The sequence below is a fragment of the Nelusetta ayraudi genome, unplaced genomic scaffold, assembly GCF_046127955.1.
Source record: "Nelusetta ayraudi isolate G7.1 ecotype Tasmania unplaced genomic scaffold, CSIRO-AGI_Nayr_v1 ptg000168l, whole genome shotgun sequence".
Lineage (NCBI taxonomy): Eukaryota > Metazoa > Chordata > Actinopteri > Tetraodontiformes > Monacanthidae > Nelusetta > Nelusetta ayraudi.
This window is the reverse complement of record NW_027466218.1, coordinates 617,334-637,242: the sequence shown is the minus strand read 5'-3', so window position 1 is coordinate 637,242 and position 19,909 is coordinate 617,334. Positions and strand designations below refer to the sequence as shown.

The 19,909-nt window shown below is 47.0% G+C and overlaps 2 protein-coding genes across 9 annotated transcripts; both read left to right on the top strand.

The window, feature by feature from the left end:
* Positions 1-1,453: 1,453 nt before the first annotated feature.
* On the top strand, positions 1,454-4,829 carry LOC142880469 (keratin, type I cytoskeletal 18-like). Its single transcript, XM_076014427.1, has 7 exons — positions 1,454-1,985; positions 3,247-3,329; positions 3,436-3,592; positions 3,686-3,850; positions 3,943-4,068; positions 4,153-4,373; positions 4,558-4,829. Exons 1-7 carry the CDS (start codon positions 1,545-1,547, stop codon positions 4,595-4,597), a joined length of 1,233 nt encoding a protein of 410 aa, XP_075870542.1. The 5' UTR covers positions 1,454-1,544; the 3' UTR covers positions 4,598-4,829.
* Positions 4,830-5,946: 1,117 nt separating this feature from the next.
* eif4ba (eukaryotic translation initiation factor 4Ba) lies at positions 5,947-17,383 on the top strand. Of its 8 annotated transcripts, none has more exons than XM_076014419.1 (15): positions 5,947-6,096; positions 8,222-8,368; positions 8,684-8,889; positions 9,661-9,777; positions 10,092-10,146; positions 10,252-10,398; positions 10,601-10,729; positions 10,843-11,073; positions 12,017-12,320; positions 12,434-12,522; positions 13,180-13,441; positions 13,583-13,620; positions 14,996-15,125; positions 15,843-15,915; positions 16,213-17,383. In XM_076014419.1, the coding sequence occupies exons 1-15, from the start codon at positions 6,084-6,086 to the stop codon at positions 16,288-16,290; spliced, it is 2,019 nt and encodes a 672-aa protein (XP_075870534.1). In that variant the 5' UTR covers positions 5,947-6,083; the 3' UTR covers positions 16,291-17,383. The 8 variants fall into 8 exon arrangements, 7 of the variants coding, with proteins under 7 accessions (XP_075870534.1, XP_075870539.1, XP_075870538.1 ...); XM_076014421.1 differs by lacking the exon at positions 5,947-6,096 and adding an exon at positions 6,771-6,795; XM_076014422.1 differs by lacking the exon at positions 5,947-6,096 and adding an exon at positions 7,342-7,363.
* Positions 17,384-19,909: the final 2,526 nt, after the last annotated feature.

Genomic DNA, 19,909 nt, shown 5'->3' with positions numbered 1-19,909 from the left:
GTGAGGTAAGATCAGGAAAGAAAAGAACGAGGCTGAATGAAGCCCAGGAGGGCGTTTGGGCCTCTGCCAGTTCCCCCTGAGGGTGGTCCATTTAGTTTTGTTATGCTGCTCCTGTGGTTGCCCCGTGTGAAAAATCCTCCCTGGCCATAACTATTCTGCCGCTGTCGTAAAAACCTTTGTCAGCCTTTATGTGCTGCAGGCTCATTGTTGGAAACATAATGTTTCCCCTACTTTTTTATTCACTCTTTTTATTTGACATGCTCCCAGTTCCCTGTTGAATCGTTGTAACTCCAGTCAAGGCGGACACAGTTACATCCAATTCATAAATATCATTCATTCCATCAATAACAGCCTTAATTCCAACAGTCCAGGCCGCTGGCTACTGATTCTGCGTGTTTCTTTCCATCGTTGAAGAAAAAAAGAACCGTCAATGGAAGTTCCCAGGAGAGGAGCCACACCTGGTGCAGCTTTAAAAGTCGACACACCTGCCCACTTTATGATTGGCCAGCAGGGCTTTTTTTCCCTCTCTGAACAATGTGCTATTGGTTTACTTTCTCAAACTACTGCCTCCTTTTTTCCCCCCTTCTCAACATCCCTTGAAAGCCTCCTCATGTTTCCTCCCACTGGTTTAATCATTAAGACTCAGCAGCCTGCTCTCCTTGCTGGTGAGGGCAAAAGAAAACCTGAACGCAGGTAACTGTACACACAATCTGCATGACACCTGATTGGTTTTGCAGGAGATTAAAAAAAGACATGCCTTGCGATGTCTCTCCCCTTTTGGGTTTTTGCAATTTGTTCTGCTGTTTCATTCTGGGAGGAAAATTTTCCATATCTGTTTATTCCTGGTGCCTGGTTGACCTCAAACATTGAAAGTATGCAGCAATCGCTCCACCATGTGCCTTTTATGGTCAAAGTTAAAGAATTTAGTGGAGTGCTGAGTATTTGAAAATACTTAATCGTTTTGATTTCAGCATGCCGGCTCATACTAGCTAGGAAAGGGTTGAATAGGGTAGGGTAAGGATTTCAGTAAAACGGGATAATACAGTTCATTTTTTCAATAGAAAGAATGTACAGAGAGTCACTGTTAATCTGGGCTGGACAGCATAAGCACTTTCTTTTGCTTTACCTGTGAAGTGTGATAAACAATCTCGCAGTTGCACTAATCTCATTTCCTGCTGTTGAAGTTTTTTTGTGTTTGTTTTCTTTCACAACACAAAAATGCCTGACGCATTTCCATGGAGATGGAAAACACGCACATACGCACTCAAAAAGAAGGGGAACAAGTCAGTGAAACAGCAAGAAAGAGTTGGTGGTGGAGAGGGAGGGGATGGGGAAGGAGGAGCGGGGGGGTCGGGAGGCCGGAGGGGGTGACGCTGAAGTGGGCCGGCTCTGTGAGACCAGCTGTGATTGAGGGAGAGAAGTGGGAGTATAAGTTCCCCACTTCCTGCTACCAGCGTCACTTTCTAAGCCAGGCCTGCAGCGAGTCTCCACGTCTCACTTTGCTCCCTCCGTCCTCCACCGCGCCGCAAACAGCAACCTCCAAGATGAGCTACAAGAGAAGCATCGGGCTGCCACTCTCCTCGTCCCGCATCTCTGTCAACTACTCTGCCCCTCGCTCTGTCAGCACCTATGGGGGCGCCGGCGGTAGAGACACCCGTATCTCCTCCAGCTCCTCCACATCCCTGCGCTCAGGCGCACCGATGGCCTCCTCCTCATCCTTCAAGCTGAGAGACGCCCTCGCCGGCGGCGCCGGGTCTGGCTTCGGGGCCCCGGCGTCCCAGGTCAGCGTTGGCATCGTGGGCGACGAGAGGGGAGCCATGCAGAACCTGAACGACCGACTGGCCAACTACCTGGAGACGGTGAGGAACCTGGAGCAGGCCAACCAGGAGCTGGAGATGAAGATCATGGAGGCGATGGAGAAGGGGGGGCCGGCCACCAGAGACTACAGCAAGTACGAGGCCGTCATCGAAGATCTGCGCAAGAAGGTGAGCAGGGAAAAAGTGATTGTGGTGATTTAATGAAGACGAGACAGAAGAACTGAGCCTCACATGACACACAAGAGGAAAAATGAAAAAAAAAAAAAGATACAGCAAGGACAAATTATGCAGCATCTTACTTGCCAGAATTGCGGAGGGACTGATGTTGTTCATTGCAAAACTGCATTAGAATAAAAATGAAAAGTTTGACAGGTATGACAGAATTTTCCATTTCTGAATGAAAAAGACCCAAAAGGCCGATGACTAAACGTAGCGTTTCCTTTGTGCATTATCAGATTTCTCGCTAAAGAATGAAGGGTGTGGTTGCGTCGCTCCAGTCCTCCTCCCCCTTAAAAGCTTGCTCACCCCTCAATGTGGTCAGAACTTCCTGTGATGATTCACCAGCACGAGGGCAGCAGCATGAGAGAGTAGGACTTCACACACACACAAAAAAAAAAAACTCTCTCAGACAACTTTCTGCAGACAAAAGAATTCCTCGCGTGGTCCCACTCGTAAAGTTCTGCAGCCGTTTTCCCGTGTAGGAGGCCCATGATGTGAAACAGATGTGTGGTAACGACGCACGCACACGTTGCCAACCGATCGTGATGCGCGCACGCAGCTGCGGGAGTGGAGCGCAGACGTCCAGTTGTGTAACAATCGGCTCCAGTCTGCAGAGTCAAATGTCACATTCCTGCACACACAGTCTCCACATCTTCACAGACCCACAGTGGCACAGCAGCCAGCAGATAAAGGCTCATGTGTTTCCCACTGGGACAGAGGACGAAAATCACACAACATTAGACAAAGGGCAAAACTCACAAACGCCTCACGTCGAGAAATGTGCGAGCTGTGCAAGCCAGCTGGGAGGAAAACACGTCAGTGATTTATGTGGAGAGGAAACAGTTTTTCCAAGGACGCTGAAACAAACCAGATTTTGAATTGGGCAGGGAACATCTTCTCTTCCCGTCCTGCAAACCCTGGTTCCTCTTTTTTTGCTGAACATGAGACTAAATCTTTGCTGCGAGCCGCATCGGATTTGATTCAGTTAGTTTCTGCTGCGAGATAAGTTGGATGGTGATTTGAATGGTATGTTAAGTTGAGGCTGAAAGTTAATAAACCGTTATCTTGCAGGATTCAAGAAACCCATTCATTTGCACATCATGAAAAGGATTCTGAACTGAGGGGGCAGAACATAGACACATCAGTAATATGGTCCAAAACCATTATGGCAAAGCATTAATTTTATCATTATTCACATTCCCCTCTCCAGATCTTTGACAAGATTACAGACAATGCTCGTTACGTGCTCCAGATCGACAACGCCCGTCTCGCTGCAGATGACTTTAAAGTCAAGTAGGTTGAGTCAAATATTCAATTTCAGACTTTCACGTTGTCCATACGCAAACTTTGCAGATCGTTGTTAAAATATAAATGTTTTCCCCTTCCTGTGCTGCTGCAGGTTTGACAATGAGATGGCCATCAGGCAGTCTGTAGAGGCTGACATTGGAGGGCTGAAGAAAGTCTTGGATGACACCAACATGACCAGGATGAACATCGAGAGCGAGATCGAAGCTGTGAGGGAGGAGCTGGTCTACCTGAAGAAGAACCACGAGAACGTGAGTCTGGAAACGCAGCTGGTGTCAGGAAATGAGAAGCTTCACGTCATCCAGCATGTTCATCTCTCTCTCTCTTCCTGCTGGTCATCACAGGACATCATGGAGCTGAGGAGCCATGTCTCCAGGTCGGGCGTGCAGGTGGACGTGGACGCACCCAAAGGTCAGGACCTGGCCCAGATCATGGAGGACGTGAGAGCCAACTACGAGAAGATCGCCTCCAAGAATGCAGATGACCTCAAACGCTGGCATGAAAACCAGGTAGTGTGGCCGGAAAAACAGAAGAGCATTCGCGATTGTGCAAAACGGGAAATCTCTGTTTGTAAGCGTTTGTGTGTTTTTCCTCTTCTCAGATAGCAGACGTGCAAGTGCAGGTGTCACAGAACACAGAGGCCCTTCAAGGAGCCCAGGTGGAGTTGGGCGACTTGAGCCGACAGATACAGACGTTGGAAATTGAGCTTTCGTCCCAACAAAGCTTAGTAAGCGGGCAGTTCGTGCAGTATGTCTTCAATCTTACACATATTCCGTAAAATGATGGCCCGTTGTTTTCGACCCTTCATCAGAAAGCGTCCTTGGAAGACACGCTACACAACACAGAGCTACGCAACAATATGGAAATGGAGAAGTACAACGGCATCATTCGTCACCTGGAGGAGGAGCTGACCAAACTGCGCTCAAACATCCAGAGTCAGACTCAAGAGTACGAGGCGCTGCTCAACATGAAGATGAAACTGGAGTCCGAGATCGCCACCTACAAAGTCCTCCTGGACGGTGGAGACTTCAAGTAAGGGTTACAGTCAGGCGGAGGAGGTAAATGAACAGGCCGGGTGAAGGTCGCAATTGTGGCTGAGGCGATTACCAGAATTATGACTTTGCCTGGCCCGCACACTCAAGTTAAGGTCTCAGGGTGTTCGTATGACGCATAAATGATGTGGAGGTTAAAAGTGTCTGATTTGTGTTTTGCACAGACTCCAGGACGCAATGGATGAGCTGGCAGCCGCAATCTAAGCAGAGGGGAAGAAAGGAATCTCAGACCCACACTGAGAGCAGAGCAACCGACAATTATCCACAGTGGAAAGAAATCCCATATTGATCCAATTAACAAAAGCCGGCTCTAAACACAAGACCACATGCTGTGTAAACCATAAATGATTCTGAATAAAACCCCGCCCGACTGAAACTGTGCCCTTTTAAAAAGCAACCGCTGCTTGATATGCCAGCAGAATAAATGAAAATAAAACCGACCCACAGTAATCAGTTCTTGTGTAAGTTTTTCTTAGATACCATAAAAATGAGCATAATATTGTGTTTGTGATAGCCACTGTTAAATAAGACAATACTTTGTTAGTGTTTTTTTGTTTGTTTGTTTGTTTTTTCCAGAGTTGCTCTTTGCAGACCTCCTGCCTTACGTCATCAATGTAAGAAGTTGGCAAGCGTTGGAATGAAAAGGGCAATTTAGCTTCTTTTTTTCCCAGAGTGGCTGTATACACGAAGACGGGTTTCTCTGAATTTTTTTTTTTTTTTTTTTTTTATGTTGTCGTTTCGACCTTGCGTTTCCATGAAGCCAGCGTTTTCACGGAAACCGCACAGACGGTAACCGCACATTTTTGAAAATGCTCTGCAGGGTGTGAAAGTTTGAAAACGCCTCCCTGTCAAGAGGACAGACGATGTTACTGAAGGTCTAAAGCTGATTTAAATTGTTTGGCCATTAGGTGGCAGAATACCCTTGACAGGCATGAAAAGTGCTGAAATACAAGGAGTTGTGCTGTTACGTTACTAAATTCTGTCCTTTGAACAACGTTTATACCGTCAAGGGCTGGTTTGAAGCTAATTAGCTCCTCCTTATAATTGTTCTTATTCGGCCAACTGATTATTATAAAAAGATCTCATTGAAATCCACAAACATGATTAGCATGGTATAATAGAATACAGCAAACATTTTACCATTACTTACACATGGACCAAATCAATGTTTAAGCATTTAATCATTAGCTTAAATATTATATTCTTCTTTTGGTCTAATTTCCAGTACATGCGACTACAAAAGAAGACCAAGGGCTAAAGTCACAATACAGTCCAAAAAAAAAAAATTAAACGTAAACCACACCCAACAAAAGAAGGGGATACTCTAAAAATATAACTATATATAATAGAGGAGAGAAATGGCTACTTTTATTTTGTGAGCTTTTCCCCGCGTTTCAAAGAACGTTAAAAACGACTTATTTGTGCTGCATCAATCAAGTAGCATTTTGTCTATCTATGTATTCTATGGTATTCAAAAAGACAGAGAGACGATAGGTATATTTCACCTCAAAGAACTACGGCACAAAACAGACTGCGAACGATGAAAATAACTCGATCTCAAGGCCATGTTGACGTGGTGTCAGTCTGCAGCCACAGGGGGAGCAGACGAGCCTGTGAACGGCGGTGCGCGCCCCCGAAAATAAACCTCTGACGCTTACATCCGGGAACTACTACGAACTCGCTCTCCAACATGGCGGCGTCAGGTGAGGTTTATGAGGGTGAACGATCTGGGGCGATATCGGGGGATTTCAACGGCTTTCGTTTGAATACGACTCATCCGGCGAACTTTCGCGAACGTTAAACGCTCAACGGAGAGAACGGCGTCGTTGTCCGGCGCTAATGGGCGACTTGGCGGGCATTTTGCTCAGCCGTGAAGAGGCGCGACTGGTCGGGGGGGTGGGGGGGAGGGAGGGTGAAGGCGAATGAACGCTGCAGTAATGTGGAGAATTTCACGCAGAGAAAACGTGCGTTTGCAATCAAAGGGTGGCTCTCGGTGCAGTGCTCCGACGGGTCGCAAGTGCGGACGCCCGCCCGTTTTTTTGCGACGAGCTGTTTTCCTAAGTGCGTGTGGAGCTGGCACATTGTAGCACGGCCGTGGCGGAGGCTGATAAGCATCGGGCGCAAGCGCGTTTGGTGGAGGAGGGGTTGACTGCGAGGAGTCCGGGCTGCCCGAGGACTCTCCACGTGTGCGCGGCACGCTCCCCCCGGTGGTGTCGCCCGGGACGGGAACCAGGTCGCTGGCGGGTTGCCAGTTTGGCTTCAAAATCACCCGTCTTGCGGCGCACTTTGTGAGGATCGGCCGCCGTTTTGCCTCTCCGCTCCGGCTAAAAGTCTTGCTCGCCCGTGATGGCGCACTTGGAGTCCGGCTCCACGCAAGCAGCTAGGCCCTAAAATGCTAGCCGGCAAAGCCGACATGGGCACTTCCCCCGGCAGCCGGTCCCTCGCTGCCTTAAGCCGCCGTCATCATCGGCGTAAGACAAAAGCGAGCTGGCGTCGCAGTAAACATGTGGCTAGCCGCTAGCCAGCTAGTTAGCCGTGTGGCCATTGTAGCAAAAGGAGAAATCAGTGGCACGCGGAAACTTGTGCGACGTCACGCACCTCCGAGTGATTTTGTAACCATATGAGTGGGACGAGCCGAGCCAGGCTATCGGTACACAATGTTTTCTGCTTTGTGGGTCACAGAAGCTCGGCTTGTCGACACGGAGGGTTTATTGATAGTAAATATCGTAGATGGGGAAACAGAAGCATAGCGTCCTTTCGCCGTGCTCGGTGTATGTATATTTTTTCTCTCTCCAACGGCTTGCGTGAAGAATGTCCTGACAGCATGGATTTTCACAATAAAGCTCGCATCCACCTTTGTCGCTCCCTGGGGTTTTTGTATCCTGCCATGGACCAAAACAAACCATGCCTGCCTTTATGGGGCGGTTGGCAGCTGTTTGCCATGAGAGTAAACAGGGTCTGGAATGGAGGGTATTTCTGTTTTTTTGTTTTTTTTTTATTGGGTCATAATTGGATATTTAACATTTCTTATCTTGTTGATCAGGACTTCACAGCAATAGGAATTAGAATGCAACGCGGGATAAATGTAAAGACATTGGAACATACAGAGCTAATGTCTTTTCCTCTTTGGTTGGCTGCTAATGTAGAGTTAAATAAATGTTCACACAGAAAATGTGTCAGCAACATGGTGTTATTACTACTGCTGGTACATTTACAATGAACAGACTTAGTTGTGTGGAAGTAGAACAAACTTTATTGTCAACTCAAAACATTTTTCTTTCTTTCAGCTCAGCATCTCTGTGTGGGTGGGGGTGGGGGGTGATAGTCCAGTAAGACCGCATCTGCTTGACGTTTTTGTGCACGAGTAATGTTCTTGGAGCATTACGGTAGATTCTTTCATGAAGCTGGTTATAATGGGGTTCAATGCAGAAATTAGTCAGTGACCCCAAACCTTTGAGTGCAGTTTTGCCATCTAGTTGTTGCAGCTGCACAATGTGTTGTTTAACACCCCCACCCCCTGTACTCTTCCATCTGTGGTTGAACTGGAAAAACTTGTACCTGCAGAGGCATAAACAGAACTGAAGTTGGTGCTTTCATAATCGGTTCCAAAAGTGTGCCTTGCCCTTTTTTTTTCTTTTTCTTTTTTAAACAACTTAATATCGTTATCCATTACCTTATAAATCAGAATTGTCCAAATGCATCATAGTATTCTTTAGAACAAGCAACAATTTTTAGCTTTAGTTGGTATTTAGTCATCATCATTTTCATTGGCAGTTAGCTCGAAGCCTCGTTCACAGCTAACACTGTGTGTTTTGTCATCTTGTGCAGCTAAGAAGAAGAATAAAAAGGGGAAGACCCTCACTCTGACGGACTTCCTGGCAGAGGATAGTGGAGGCAGCGGCACCCCTGCCCCGCCCAGCTACCCGGCCAAGGCCACCAGCTGGGCCGATGAGACCGACGACTTGGATGGAGACGGTGAGCATGGAATCGAAGATGCACTACTTTTTGTCCTGCATCTCAAGTCTTCCAGTTTGTTTCTTTGTGGAAACATCACTGGCTCAGAATTACTTAAGCCCACCTTTTTATTTTTTTGTTTCTTGTTGTTTAGTCACGCAAAGTTTTGACATATTTGAAATGCTAGTTTGTGAAGCTGATTTCAAATAGCCTCACAAGTCTATCGATCAGTGGTACAGTTCTTGACTTCACTTGTTCTCTCTCTCTCTCTCTCTCTCTCTCTCTCTCTCTCTCTCTCTCTCTCTCTCTCTCTCTCTCTCTCTCTCTCTCCCTCAGTGTCGACCTCCTGGCACACAGAGGAGGACAGCTACCGAGCTCCCCCCATCGACCGCTCCATCCTGCCCACAGCACCCCGGTCGGCCCGTGAGCCCAACATCAACCGTGCGCAGCTGCCCCGCAGCCCGCCCTACACAGCCTTCCTGGGAAACCTGCCCTATGATGTCACTGAGGAGTCCATCAAAGAGTTCTTCCGTGGCTTGGCAGTAGGTTTTTTTGCACGCCTTAACGCGGCCCTTAATGGTTTGAGCTTGTGGTTTCACTGTCTGAAGCCATTTGTTTGCTCCAGGCACACATGCAACACCACCTCCATTACTGTTTTGTTTTTTTCTTTTGAACTTGTGCTTTCGTAAGCTCAACTGTTTTTTTTTTGTTTTTTTTTCTTTTACAGCTCTTAACATGTACTCTCTAAGCTTGCTTTAGTTTATCGGGAGCAGGATGTGATATCCCTCGTATCTAACTTGAGTTTTTTTGTCTTACTTGCATAAAAGCAATAGTTCACATACAGATTTGGCCACACTGCTTCACTCGTGTTGCTTGGAGCGTTGGGGGAATTTCTTTTTTTTACACCTACAGGAACTGGGCAAGTTCTTGTATTGGAGGCACATTTTTTTCCCCCCATTGGAAAATATTAATGTGAAACTAAAAAAACAGCTTATTCAGTGTCTGACTTTTTATAATGTGGTAAAGTCATTTTTATAAATTCCCCTTGGTGTCAACTGGCACGATGAGTCGGTTAAAATGCGTTTCAGCCCTGTTACGTAATGCTAAGTCACATTCCCTGTCTCTATGACTTTGCTACAAATGACTGGTAGTGTTTGCATAGACGTGTTGTTTCCAAAGGCATCTCACTTCCTCCTCCCCTCCTTCCATTTACACGGCAGTTTGTATCGCTTGATTCTATTTGCGTTAGCAATACAACGCAGTTTCTCTGTCTCAGCTGTTTTTTGTTTTTTTTTTGCTCTCCTGCCCTCCAGATCAGTGCAGTGCGTCTGCCTCGAGAGCCCAGTAACCCGGAGAGGCTGAAGGGCTTCGGCTACGCTGAGTTTGATGATGTGGAATCCCTCCTGAGTGCCCTCAGTCTCAGCGAGGAGGTGAGAGGAATCATCTACAAGGACATTTTCATTTGGGTTAACCCACTTATGTTATGAGTCATTATTAAATATGTTTGTATTGGATTGTGAAAGGGGAAAACAAAACGGTTACTGATTTTCATCAAATATGTGTTCTGCGGGTATTTCTGTGTGTGTGTGTGTGTGTGTGTGTGTGTGTGTGTGTGTGTGTGTGTGTGTGTGTGTGTGTGTGTGTGTGTGTGTGTGTGTGTGTGTGTGTGTGTGTGTGTGTGTGTGTGTGTGTGTGTGTGTGTGTGTGGAAATGACTTGCTGTCCTCTTTCTGTTCGTCTTCCAGAACCTGGGAAACCGAAGGATCCGCGTGGACATTGCAGACCAGTCCAATGATAAAGGTACATTATGAGAGTTGTTTATTTATTTTTTTAGCAGGATTAGTCTTATACCCCTTAACCTTTGTATTTAAAGAGTTATTTCATTATTTTTCGTTCGCGCCTCAGAGAGAGATGGCGGGTCGATGGGGGGCCGAGACAGAGGTGGCCGGATGTCAGACATGGGTCCTGACAAGACGGACACCGACTGGAGGGCTCGGCCCAGCTCGGATCAAGAGGAAAAACCTCCCAGAAGGGACGATGCCTTTGGAGAGAGTGAGTCTTCTCAATTAACAGCGACGTCCCCACAAATGTTGGCGACGCTTTTCCGACCATCACAGCTTTATAACGTAATGGATTTAGTTGTTTGTTTTTTTAAATACCTTTCAGACAACATTGTGTGGAGTTGGTCAGTTTTTAATCGCATAAAATATCCACGCATGTCAACAACGCACTTAATGTCCGTGCTTGCGCTCAGGATCACGCGACCGCTACGAGTCGGATCGGTTCCGAGATGGGCCGCGGAGGGACAACGACCGTTACGACGGAGGACGAGACCGCTACCGGGATCGCTTTGAGGACCGGGACCGCAGGGACTTCGACAGAGGTGAGCTGCTCTGCCCCCTTTTTGTCTTTCCCACTTGCCATTTTGTTCCACTTTTTCCTTCTTTTTTTTTCCTTTTTTTCTGAGCGTTTCCTCTCTGAACACCCTTCTTCCAGGTTTCGACTCTCGTGGTGGTGGCGGCGGCGGCGGCGGCGGCGGAGGTCGTCGGGCCTTTGGCAGCGGCTTTCGCCGTGATTATGACGACAGCCGGGGAAGCGGCGACCGTTACGGCGATCGCGACCGGGACCGGGATCGGGACCGCTACGGTGACCGAGACCGTTATGGTGATCATGACCGTTACGGAGGAGACCGAGAGGAAAGGCGTGAGGAAAGGCGTGAGGAGGGAGGTGAGTGTTCATTCTTACTCTTGGCCTTACTTAGTAAATACAAAAAGTCTCTTTAGAAACTGCAGATGATGTTAGGATGTGGTATCTATAGCTGCACTCCCATTACCCCCAGAATTGTGCAAAACCTAAATATTGCAATAAAAAACTGGTAATGGAAAAACCTCTGAAATATGGCTAAAAGGTTTTGACGCTCTGGTGGTTTTTCAGACGTATCCGTGTAGAGGGATATCGCAAAAGTGCCATGGAAACACTTTATGGCATTTACACGTCACCGGACGTGACATATGGGGTCACGTGACCAGTTCCTTTCAAGCGAAAGCGCCGCGTTATGGTTGGACAGAGGAGGAGGAGGCGGAATCATTTTTACAAGCAATGAAAGACAAAAACAACATTCAACATTCTTTACAGCCGTTCTTGACAGCAAAGATGGAAATGCAGATTTGTTGCAAAATGTTTTGTACCTCCGTCCTCCTCAGTGGGGTCTCGCAGGACGAGATTTTACAAGAATTACGGCTTTTGCTCTTCACACCATTCAATGGAAACGCCTGCAGATCTCAATTGTACTTTGTCTAAATTTTAGAAATATCGCTTTTATTCTGCAAAACACTGTAATGGAAATGCAGCTATTATGTAAATGTGTTGTTGTTGTTTTTTTTTTTGAGAATCGTAACGCGTACTGGAATATAACAGTGAGAACTTTTCTTAGGAGATTTTAACTTGTCCTCACAACTGCATGTTCATATTTTAGCATGACGGCTTAATTTTAGCACACTTGCTGGTCAAAGTTATGTTCAGTGTCAGCGTTTTCAATGGAATGAGACGGTGGAAGTCCTTAAAAATAGACAAGCGGGAAAAGTTGCCTTTTTTTAAAGTGCTTCTGTGACCTCATCGCGTACACACACAGCACTCCACGTCTCGCTTATTCTTTCCAATCTCTTGGCAGCTCCTGCGCAGAGACCCAGGTTGAACCTGAAGCCTCGTAGCGTGCCCAAGGAGGAGGACGGCAGCGGTGGTGGAGGAGGAGGTGGAGGTGGCGGCGGCGGCAGCGGTAACGTTTCCCCTGCGCCTGCGCCTCCGCCTCAGAGCTCCGGCAGCAGAGCTTCATCCATCTTTGGCGCAGCCAAGCCGGTCGACACGGCGTCCAAGGAGAGGGAGGTGGAGGAGAGGCTGAAGAAACAGGAGGAGAGGATGCAGAGGCAGCTGGAAGAGGACAAAGGCCGAGGACCTGAAAGAAAGATGCGAGACAGGTCAGGAGTCCAGAAGTTGAACTGCTCGAAACCGGATTAGTTTGAGCAGCCCGTTCCCTCCGTCGACCTGTGGGTTGCAGACGTGTTTAACTCTTGTCTTGCGTGTTTTTTAGGGACCCCAGCTGGCGCACTGAGGAGTCTCAGGGTCAGCGATCCCGCACAGGAAGTGAATCCTCACTGCCAGGAAGCACTTCCGGGAGAGGTGAGCCACCAGCAGAGACTGAAATAGGTTGGTTTGCTGGTTGGTTGGTTTGTTGGTTGGTTTGTTGGTTGGTTTGCTGGTTGGTTTGCTGGTTGGTTTGTTGGTTGGTTTGTTGGTTGATTGGTTGGTTGGAAAATGTCCTGTGAGAATTTGGGCTGCAACAATTAGTCGATGCCATCGATTACCTCGACAGCATTAAATACGTTGGCGCGAAAATTGAAGCGTTGACGCGTCGTGTTATTGTAAATTGCTGAATGATAAAATTACAGTCCGGCTGCAACACTGAACGCTTTGATAAAGGCTTGAAAACTCCAAGCGAAACGCGTTAACGCGTAACCGTTAAACCTTTGAATTAATAATGCCTTTGATATTTTACGTTGGAAAATATAGCAACTATGTCCCGGATAAATGCTTTATGTGTCATTATTTTGATATATTTGTTTAAAAATATATGATGTCAGACTACTGTATAACACAGGTGTGAAGATTTAAGCAAGTTAGGTTAAGCAGAAGTCCAATATAGGTGGTGAAAATAAAGAAAATAATCGTGACTTATGGAAAAACTGCTGGATAGATTAGTCGACGACAAACATAATGGTTACAGCCCTGGTGAGAATGTTGACGAAGCTCACGTGTGCTCCTCCCCTCCTCCACCAGGCTCCCGGTGTCGAGACGGCGACCGCTCGGGGGAGAACGAGGTCTTCAGCGGGCGGGAAGGCGACCCCCCCTCCCCGGGGACCTCCCCTGTCCCCCCTGCCTCCACTTCCTCCAAGGAGCCGATCAAGGTGATGCCTGCTCCGCCCCCCAAGGAGAACGCCTGGGCCAGGAGGAGCGCGGCCAGCGTGGGTTCCTGTGACGGCGAAGGACGCCCGCCAGTCTCCCCCGTCTCCCCGAGCGGTTCAGCTCCTCCGAAGCCCAGGTGAGAGCGCCTGGCTCACGTCCGGAAAGGCGCCCCCTGCTGAATGAACGAGGGATTTTCCCATGTTCAGATATCCTGCAGAAAAAAGTCCAACATTCGTGTTTCCCATCCCCTCTGACTCTGCTTGCTTTCTTTTTTCAGTTCCCCAGGTTATGCAGATGAAAGAGGAGCTGGAAAAGGTACGGCACACTGATGGCTCTGAGAGTTCAAAATAAACCCAAGTGAACATCTTGGTGCGACTTCTGTAGATCTCAAAACCTGCCGGCTTAATTTCTTCCATTTCTATTTTTATTTGTCACACTGCAAAAAAAACAAACGGTGTCATTCAACATATTTTCACAAAGATGACCTAACAAAATTCACTTTTAATCATTGACCCCCTCAAGTGATGACAAAAAGCTTATGTTTAACGAGAACTATGTCCAAAAGTGCCTGTTTCTCATCTTCTAATTTTTCAATCTAAGAATAGTCGGTTTCCTCGGGTCCTACGCCAACAAACAAGTTGTGTTTACTGCAACATCGTTGCAGTAAACAAACAGTTAAAACAGTAAAATCAAAAATTTTAAGCAGTTCAAATCAAAAATTTTAAACAGTTAAAATCAAAAATGTCCCAGAAAACACGGGGAAGTTGCAAGACGCCTCCTCGACTTCGGGACTCGAGGAAGCCACACAAGTTATTAATATTATTAATTAATTAATAATTAATATTTCCCGACTAATGAAGACAACCTGAAAGGGCGGCGCGCTTCCCCTGAAGTGGTCGTTGGTCCACCAAGTTCTTCACGAGTTCTGGCCTCTGGTTTGTTTGCCATCGTCTGCGATGTTGCGGAAGGATGGAGATGGAACACGTGAAGGGCTGTGGGGCCTCGCCCGGCTCAGGGTCGCAGTTCGTGTGCTCTCTGCCCGCCCATCCAACAGTGTGTGGGGTGTAGAACTCTGAACCTTGGAAGTGTTTGACTTACAGACCCGCTGGGCCGGCCGTCTCTGGAGCTTTGGTGGTAGCCTGGAAGAGCAGACCCCCCCCTTTCTGCTGTCGTCTTGGAAATGTCCTGTGTGAAGCCTGCGGCAGCAACTGTTGTGTGGTGTGAACGACGTGGCGTCCTTGTGTCGAGTCGCTGGGCAGCTTCATGTTTTGCTCTTTCTGGGGAGGAAAAACAAAACTGCTTTCTGAGGCTTTTGCAAACTGTGTGTGTTTGTGCCCATTAGCGCTGATACTTTTATTGTGAAGGGCCTTCAAACTTGTCCGGTTCAATCAAATTGACCAACTTTGGCATCAGAATGGAGATCTGGGGTTTTCAGCTCATTCAGTGTCCATCTGGGGAAACCAGTCTTTCAATCCTCCTCAATCACTTCTTGTCTTGAGGGTCAAATCCGGATTCGGTGTCTCGATTGCACCCGAAAAGTTGCGCTCCTCTCGTCTGGCCCTCCGTCAGTGACTAACACGCTTTTGAATCCAACCCAGTGGCTTCTCACGCTGCAGTGTGTTGCGAGTGTGGTCTACTGTACCCAGTCCACCAACCTCCCCTCACTCAACTGTCTGGCTTCTCCTTTAAGATGAGAACAAGGCTGACTGTGTGCGACGGGACCGGGGGCCCCCAAAGGTGCGAGGGGGGCCGGCGGGGCCCGGAGCGGGGCGGGGTCCAGGAGAGGGGTCCAACAGAGACCGAAGAAAGGAGGCTGACAGGTCAGCAAACTGAAGCGAGCAAATGCCGCAAGTTCCCGACGAGACGGGGGGGGGGGTGCGAACCCTGTGCTCAGGTGGCACCCGCGCAGCGCAGGTGCACACGGAGTCGCTGTTCACAGCAATAAGTGTTCACAGCTTTAGTCCGACAGTGTCAGCAGCACAACAGCAAAGCACTCCTGAACTTAAAGTGGACATGAAATGCAAGACGTAGTTATCCTGATTTTAAAAAGGGCTCCCACCCTAAAAAGATGACGCATGTTTCAACACTGATGGCAAAATGTATGTTTTTTTTATTATTATTCGTCCTAGCTCCTATTTCCTGCCATTTTGAATCACTCTTCAGTTATTTCCAGTCAAGATCGCTGGGTTGACAAGTTCAGCCACCAATGCCGTGACGTCACAACAGCAATGGCGCCGCCCGTTGGTTTAACAGATAAACTTAAACGGCCGTGTTTTGAAATACCTTTTGCCATCAGTGTTGAAACGTCATCTTTTTAGGGTGGAAGACCTTTTAAAAAATAAGGATAACTACGCTTTGTGTTTCACGTCCACTTTAAAATGTCTCAATCTTAGTTGCCTTTTCACTTTTTCCTGTCAGACAGAAGAGCCTTAGCGATGGAAGTAGCGCTCGCTTGGCTTCGGCTTTGACAACAGGGGTGAACTTTGCAGTGCCACGCTCTGCTGATACAGTTTAACCTGTGTCAATTCTGATTGTAGAAAGGATATCAGAAGAGACCGAGACTCCAGACCACCTCCAGAGCCAAAGAAATTTGAAGAAAGCCCAGCCCCTGTAAGTCCTTCACGGCCAAGGTTTAGCCAGACTCAGTCACCAGAGCTCCTCCCCGCCCAATGGTTCCCCTCCCCCTCCCCCTCAAGAGGTCATTTTACCAGAGGCCCCTGTTCAGCATCGACCTAAAAAATAAAAGAAAATTAATTTAAAAAAAAAAACAACTCTCCTTTAGAAAGCCCCTTGTTCTCTCAAGCTCTGTACGAGTTGTCATCTCATGTCTAGTGTGCGCTGTATTTTCCTGGCATCTGCCCCTGTACTGACTGAGTTTGTTGGTCTCTTGATTTATTTTTTTTTCAGAAATTCAGCTCAGCCAGTAAGTACGCCGCTTTGCTAATGGATGGAGACCAAGGAGACGACGCAGAGGACGTAGACTAGAGGAAGAATAAGACGAGAGAGAGACGAGGTCTGGAAGTGCAAGACGAAGAGAAATTTCAAGTTTAAAAAAAAAAAATTATTCTCACATAGCTTATGAAAAAAGAAACTCATACGTGGATGAGGCACCTGGGAGGACATTACTCACTTCCTTCTTTCCTGCTACAAACCTGTCCAGTCAAAAAAAAAACCCACCCAGCTACCCATCCTTCCCCCGTCCTCACCCTCCCCCCCACCTTCAGGGCTATTCCGGTTTCAGGAGAATAGTCGCACCATGGACTTGTTTTAAATGAAAGAAGCAGTAGCTGTAATATGGCAAAATGATGGATAACATTGACTTAATTGTAATAAATAAATGGAAAAAGTGGGGAACATTGAATTTGTATATTTATGGATCACAGGTTTGGGCGGAAGTAGGATTTATACAACAAAAGATGCAGTTTAGTGAGTGGAATCCTTTTTTTTTTTTTAATGTTTTGACCGATTTGCATACTTTATTCGTTACCTATCTAGTTATAAATCAAAATTGCTTTTTATTCCTCCGTGGCTAATTTGGTAATTGTGACATTTTAACCACTCGTAAAATTTTATTCAAGGAAAAAAATTAATCCAGAAGAAGAAAAAATCCTGTCTTCCATTACTAATAAACATGAATGCTAAAACTGGCTGCAAACCTTTGCAACACGTGTCAATGTCATGTTGAGCAAATCAGTCCCTCACCTTGACTCCAGAAATGATGGCGGTGCTAAAAAAATGAATGGTGTGACTCCGTGAGTGTCCAGACTGAGGCGAGAAGAGAAACCACAACACTGCTAATGAGATTGTCACGTTAGGATTTTCAAGTGTCACTGCTGTCATCCACCCCATCGTTGTGCCGATATCTTTTTCATCAACTCCACCGAAGTCTCTCGGTCTCCATCTCGTCCACTCGCCCTGAAGGTCCTGCACAGCTGTCTCAATAGTGCATACATCCTGAAGCCCAGGAACACAAATAAGTGGGGGAAGGTCTGAAGTTTCCTGTAATGGGATGTGATTATTTCCATGAGATGACGCAAACCTGTCTTGCAAGCTGCAATAAATTGGGTTCATTACATCAGTTTTGATAGTATGTGGTCATTGTGCATGGACTTTGCACCTGTGGCTCCATACATGTTGTTCACCACACATTAAGAGCCATATCTAGTCATTCACAATTCAGTCCAGCAGTTTGAAGGCCCCTTCACCCCCCCACTTCTCATTCCCGACACTGTTTTTTGCACATGCAGATATAAAACTTGACACATTTTTTTTTTAATTTGCAATAGGCCATTACAAACAGCTGGTTAAAAAAAAAAAAGAAAAAAAAACTTTGCCGTCCCTGTGTGGCAACTCGCATCAAAAGAAACCTGCTGCCGTTCCCTTGCGTCACGTTCCAGTGTGGTCTTTGAGCCAGACGACTTCAGCGGTATTTCTTCAGCGGGGGGGCGGGGGTCTCTGCAGGTGGCAGCTGGTTGGGATCCTGCTGAGCTTCACATCCCACACACAGAAATCCACCAGACTCCTCCTTCACGCGTCTGCTCTATGGTCACTGCGGGAAACCTGATCACTGCAAGGCAAAATCCAGGCATGCTGCCTTAGGGCTGCATGGTTTAATGTTTTAATACTAAAATAATGATACGGGTAACTGGTTTATGTGTGGAAATCAAATAAATCAATAATGGTTATAAAAATATATTTTTATTTTAAGATCTCTTGACACATAAGACTTCTGGAAGCCTACTGTCAGGAACACGGTTGTTTTGTTTTTTTCAATAAAATCTAAAAATGACTTACAATTGCAAAATACTGATTTCTAAAGTAGTGACTATTATAAAGATTTCAGAATAGCTCCGTATCTTCACTTCCTGAATTCATGTCATACGGTTATATCCAAAATAATGACTTCATGATGCAGTTTATCATTAGCCTGGTCCCAGAAGACTCTTTGAGATAGTTCCTAAAATTTAGATCTGTTAAGTTGTTATTTTAATGAAGTTAGATTTCTTGCAGAGGTGGGACCAGAGTGTGATCTGGGTTCTAATACATAAAGTTAATAGTCAACATTATCTTATTGTGTGATGTTTGCAACATGCACGTAATAAAATGTAATTGTTCATACAGCTGATATTGTTGTCACTATTATCTCCCTTGTTGGAAGCACTTCTACCGTGAATATAATATGGTAACAATATGGAAAGATTTGATACGAAACCTGCAGAAGTGCTGCTGTCAAAAGCGTGGCCATAGAATAACATTTTACCCACCTAAACCAGGACTCGGCGGTGGTTTTCCCATAGTAATAAATGAGTTTCTTCTGTCACATTGCAAGGACAGATTCCAAACTGCTCCAGTGTGAGTAAAGTTTGAACTGCAGGCTTCTTTGAGACTTGATTAACTTACATTGGTGAGAAGTTGGTGAAAAGGGGGCTGTGTGTAAAATGTGTTTGTATGTGTGTACCTTAGAGGCCCACCATTTGGTTCCCCACCCTGTTGCTCTAGATAAATCAGCAGCTGGTCCTCGCAGGAGGGTCCCACTGTGCTCCAGTCCAAACCACAACACTTCGAAATCAAAATGTAGCCGCCCGTAAGCCAAAGAATGAATGTGTCTTGCCCTCAGAGGCTCAAGCCAAAATGAAATTTGTTCCTCATGCACTTATGAATTCGCCGTCACCTAATTCAGCCGCACAGCAGCTAATTTGTCCTGCTTGGATTCCATTAAAGAACGCCTTGTCCTCTTCCACTAGGAGCCGGAAAACATGCTTGTAGAAAGAGTTTATTGTTGAAGATGTTTTTCCCCCTCGCAACCCTAAAAACCTCTGGCTTGAGGCAGCATTTTGTCTGTGGAACCCAGTTTGAGTATAGCGTGCATGTGTGTGTTTGTGTGTCTGTGTGTGTCTTCTGCAAAGAGAGAATCTCTGAGAAGAATCTGTCCCTTGAGGAATTTAACCAGCGAGTTTTTAAGAACAGAGGCTGTCGTTGTTTCCAAGGAGCCAACGAGGGACTCGATAGAGTTTCATGCCGGATGCCTCGTTAAGTAAAGGCTGCGGCTACGCACTTCATCACGCGCGCTCCCAATCAGAGTGGGGATGAGTGGAAACAAACGGGGCGAGGAGATGGTTAAAAGTCCTCAGCGAAGCCCCAGGAGGGAGGACGGGGGAGGCGGAGGACGGAGCCGACGGTGTGTTTCCCAAAGCCGCAGAGTCTGGAGGGATGACGTGTGTGAATGAAGCACTATCTCGTTACTCCCCCACGAGGAAGGAGAGGGGACGGGCCCTGACATCAACAGGCCAAAACAGCTGCCCCCTCTTCTCCCCCCTAACGCAACCCCTCCACCCCACAGGAGAGGAGGGGGGCGGCAAGAGGAGCCTGATGGAGCGAGAGAGGGAGTGGGGAAGACTGGAGGGTCTGTAAAAGTGCGAGAGAGAGAGAGAGAGAGAGAAAGAGAGAGAGAGAAGGAAGAGAGGGGAGAGGAGAGGTGGTGAGCGTGCAGGGAGTGAGGGACACGGGAGAGCAGTGGAGGGTCGGTGCACGCCGACGCTCAGAGGGAAGGAAGAGCGTTGGGAAGGAGAGAGGGTTGTAGAAGGGGGTGTGGTGGAGGGGAGGA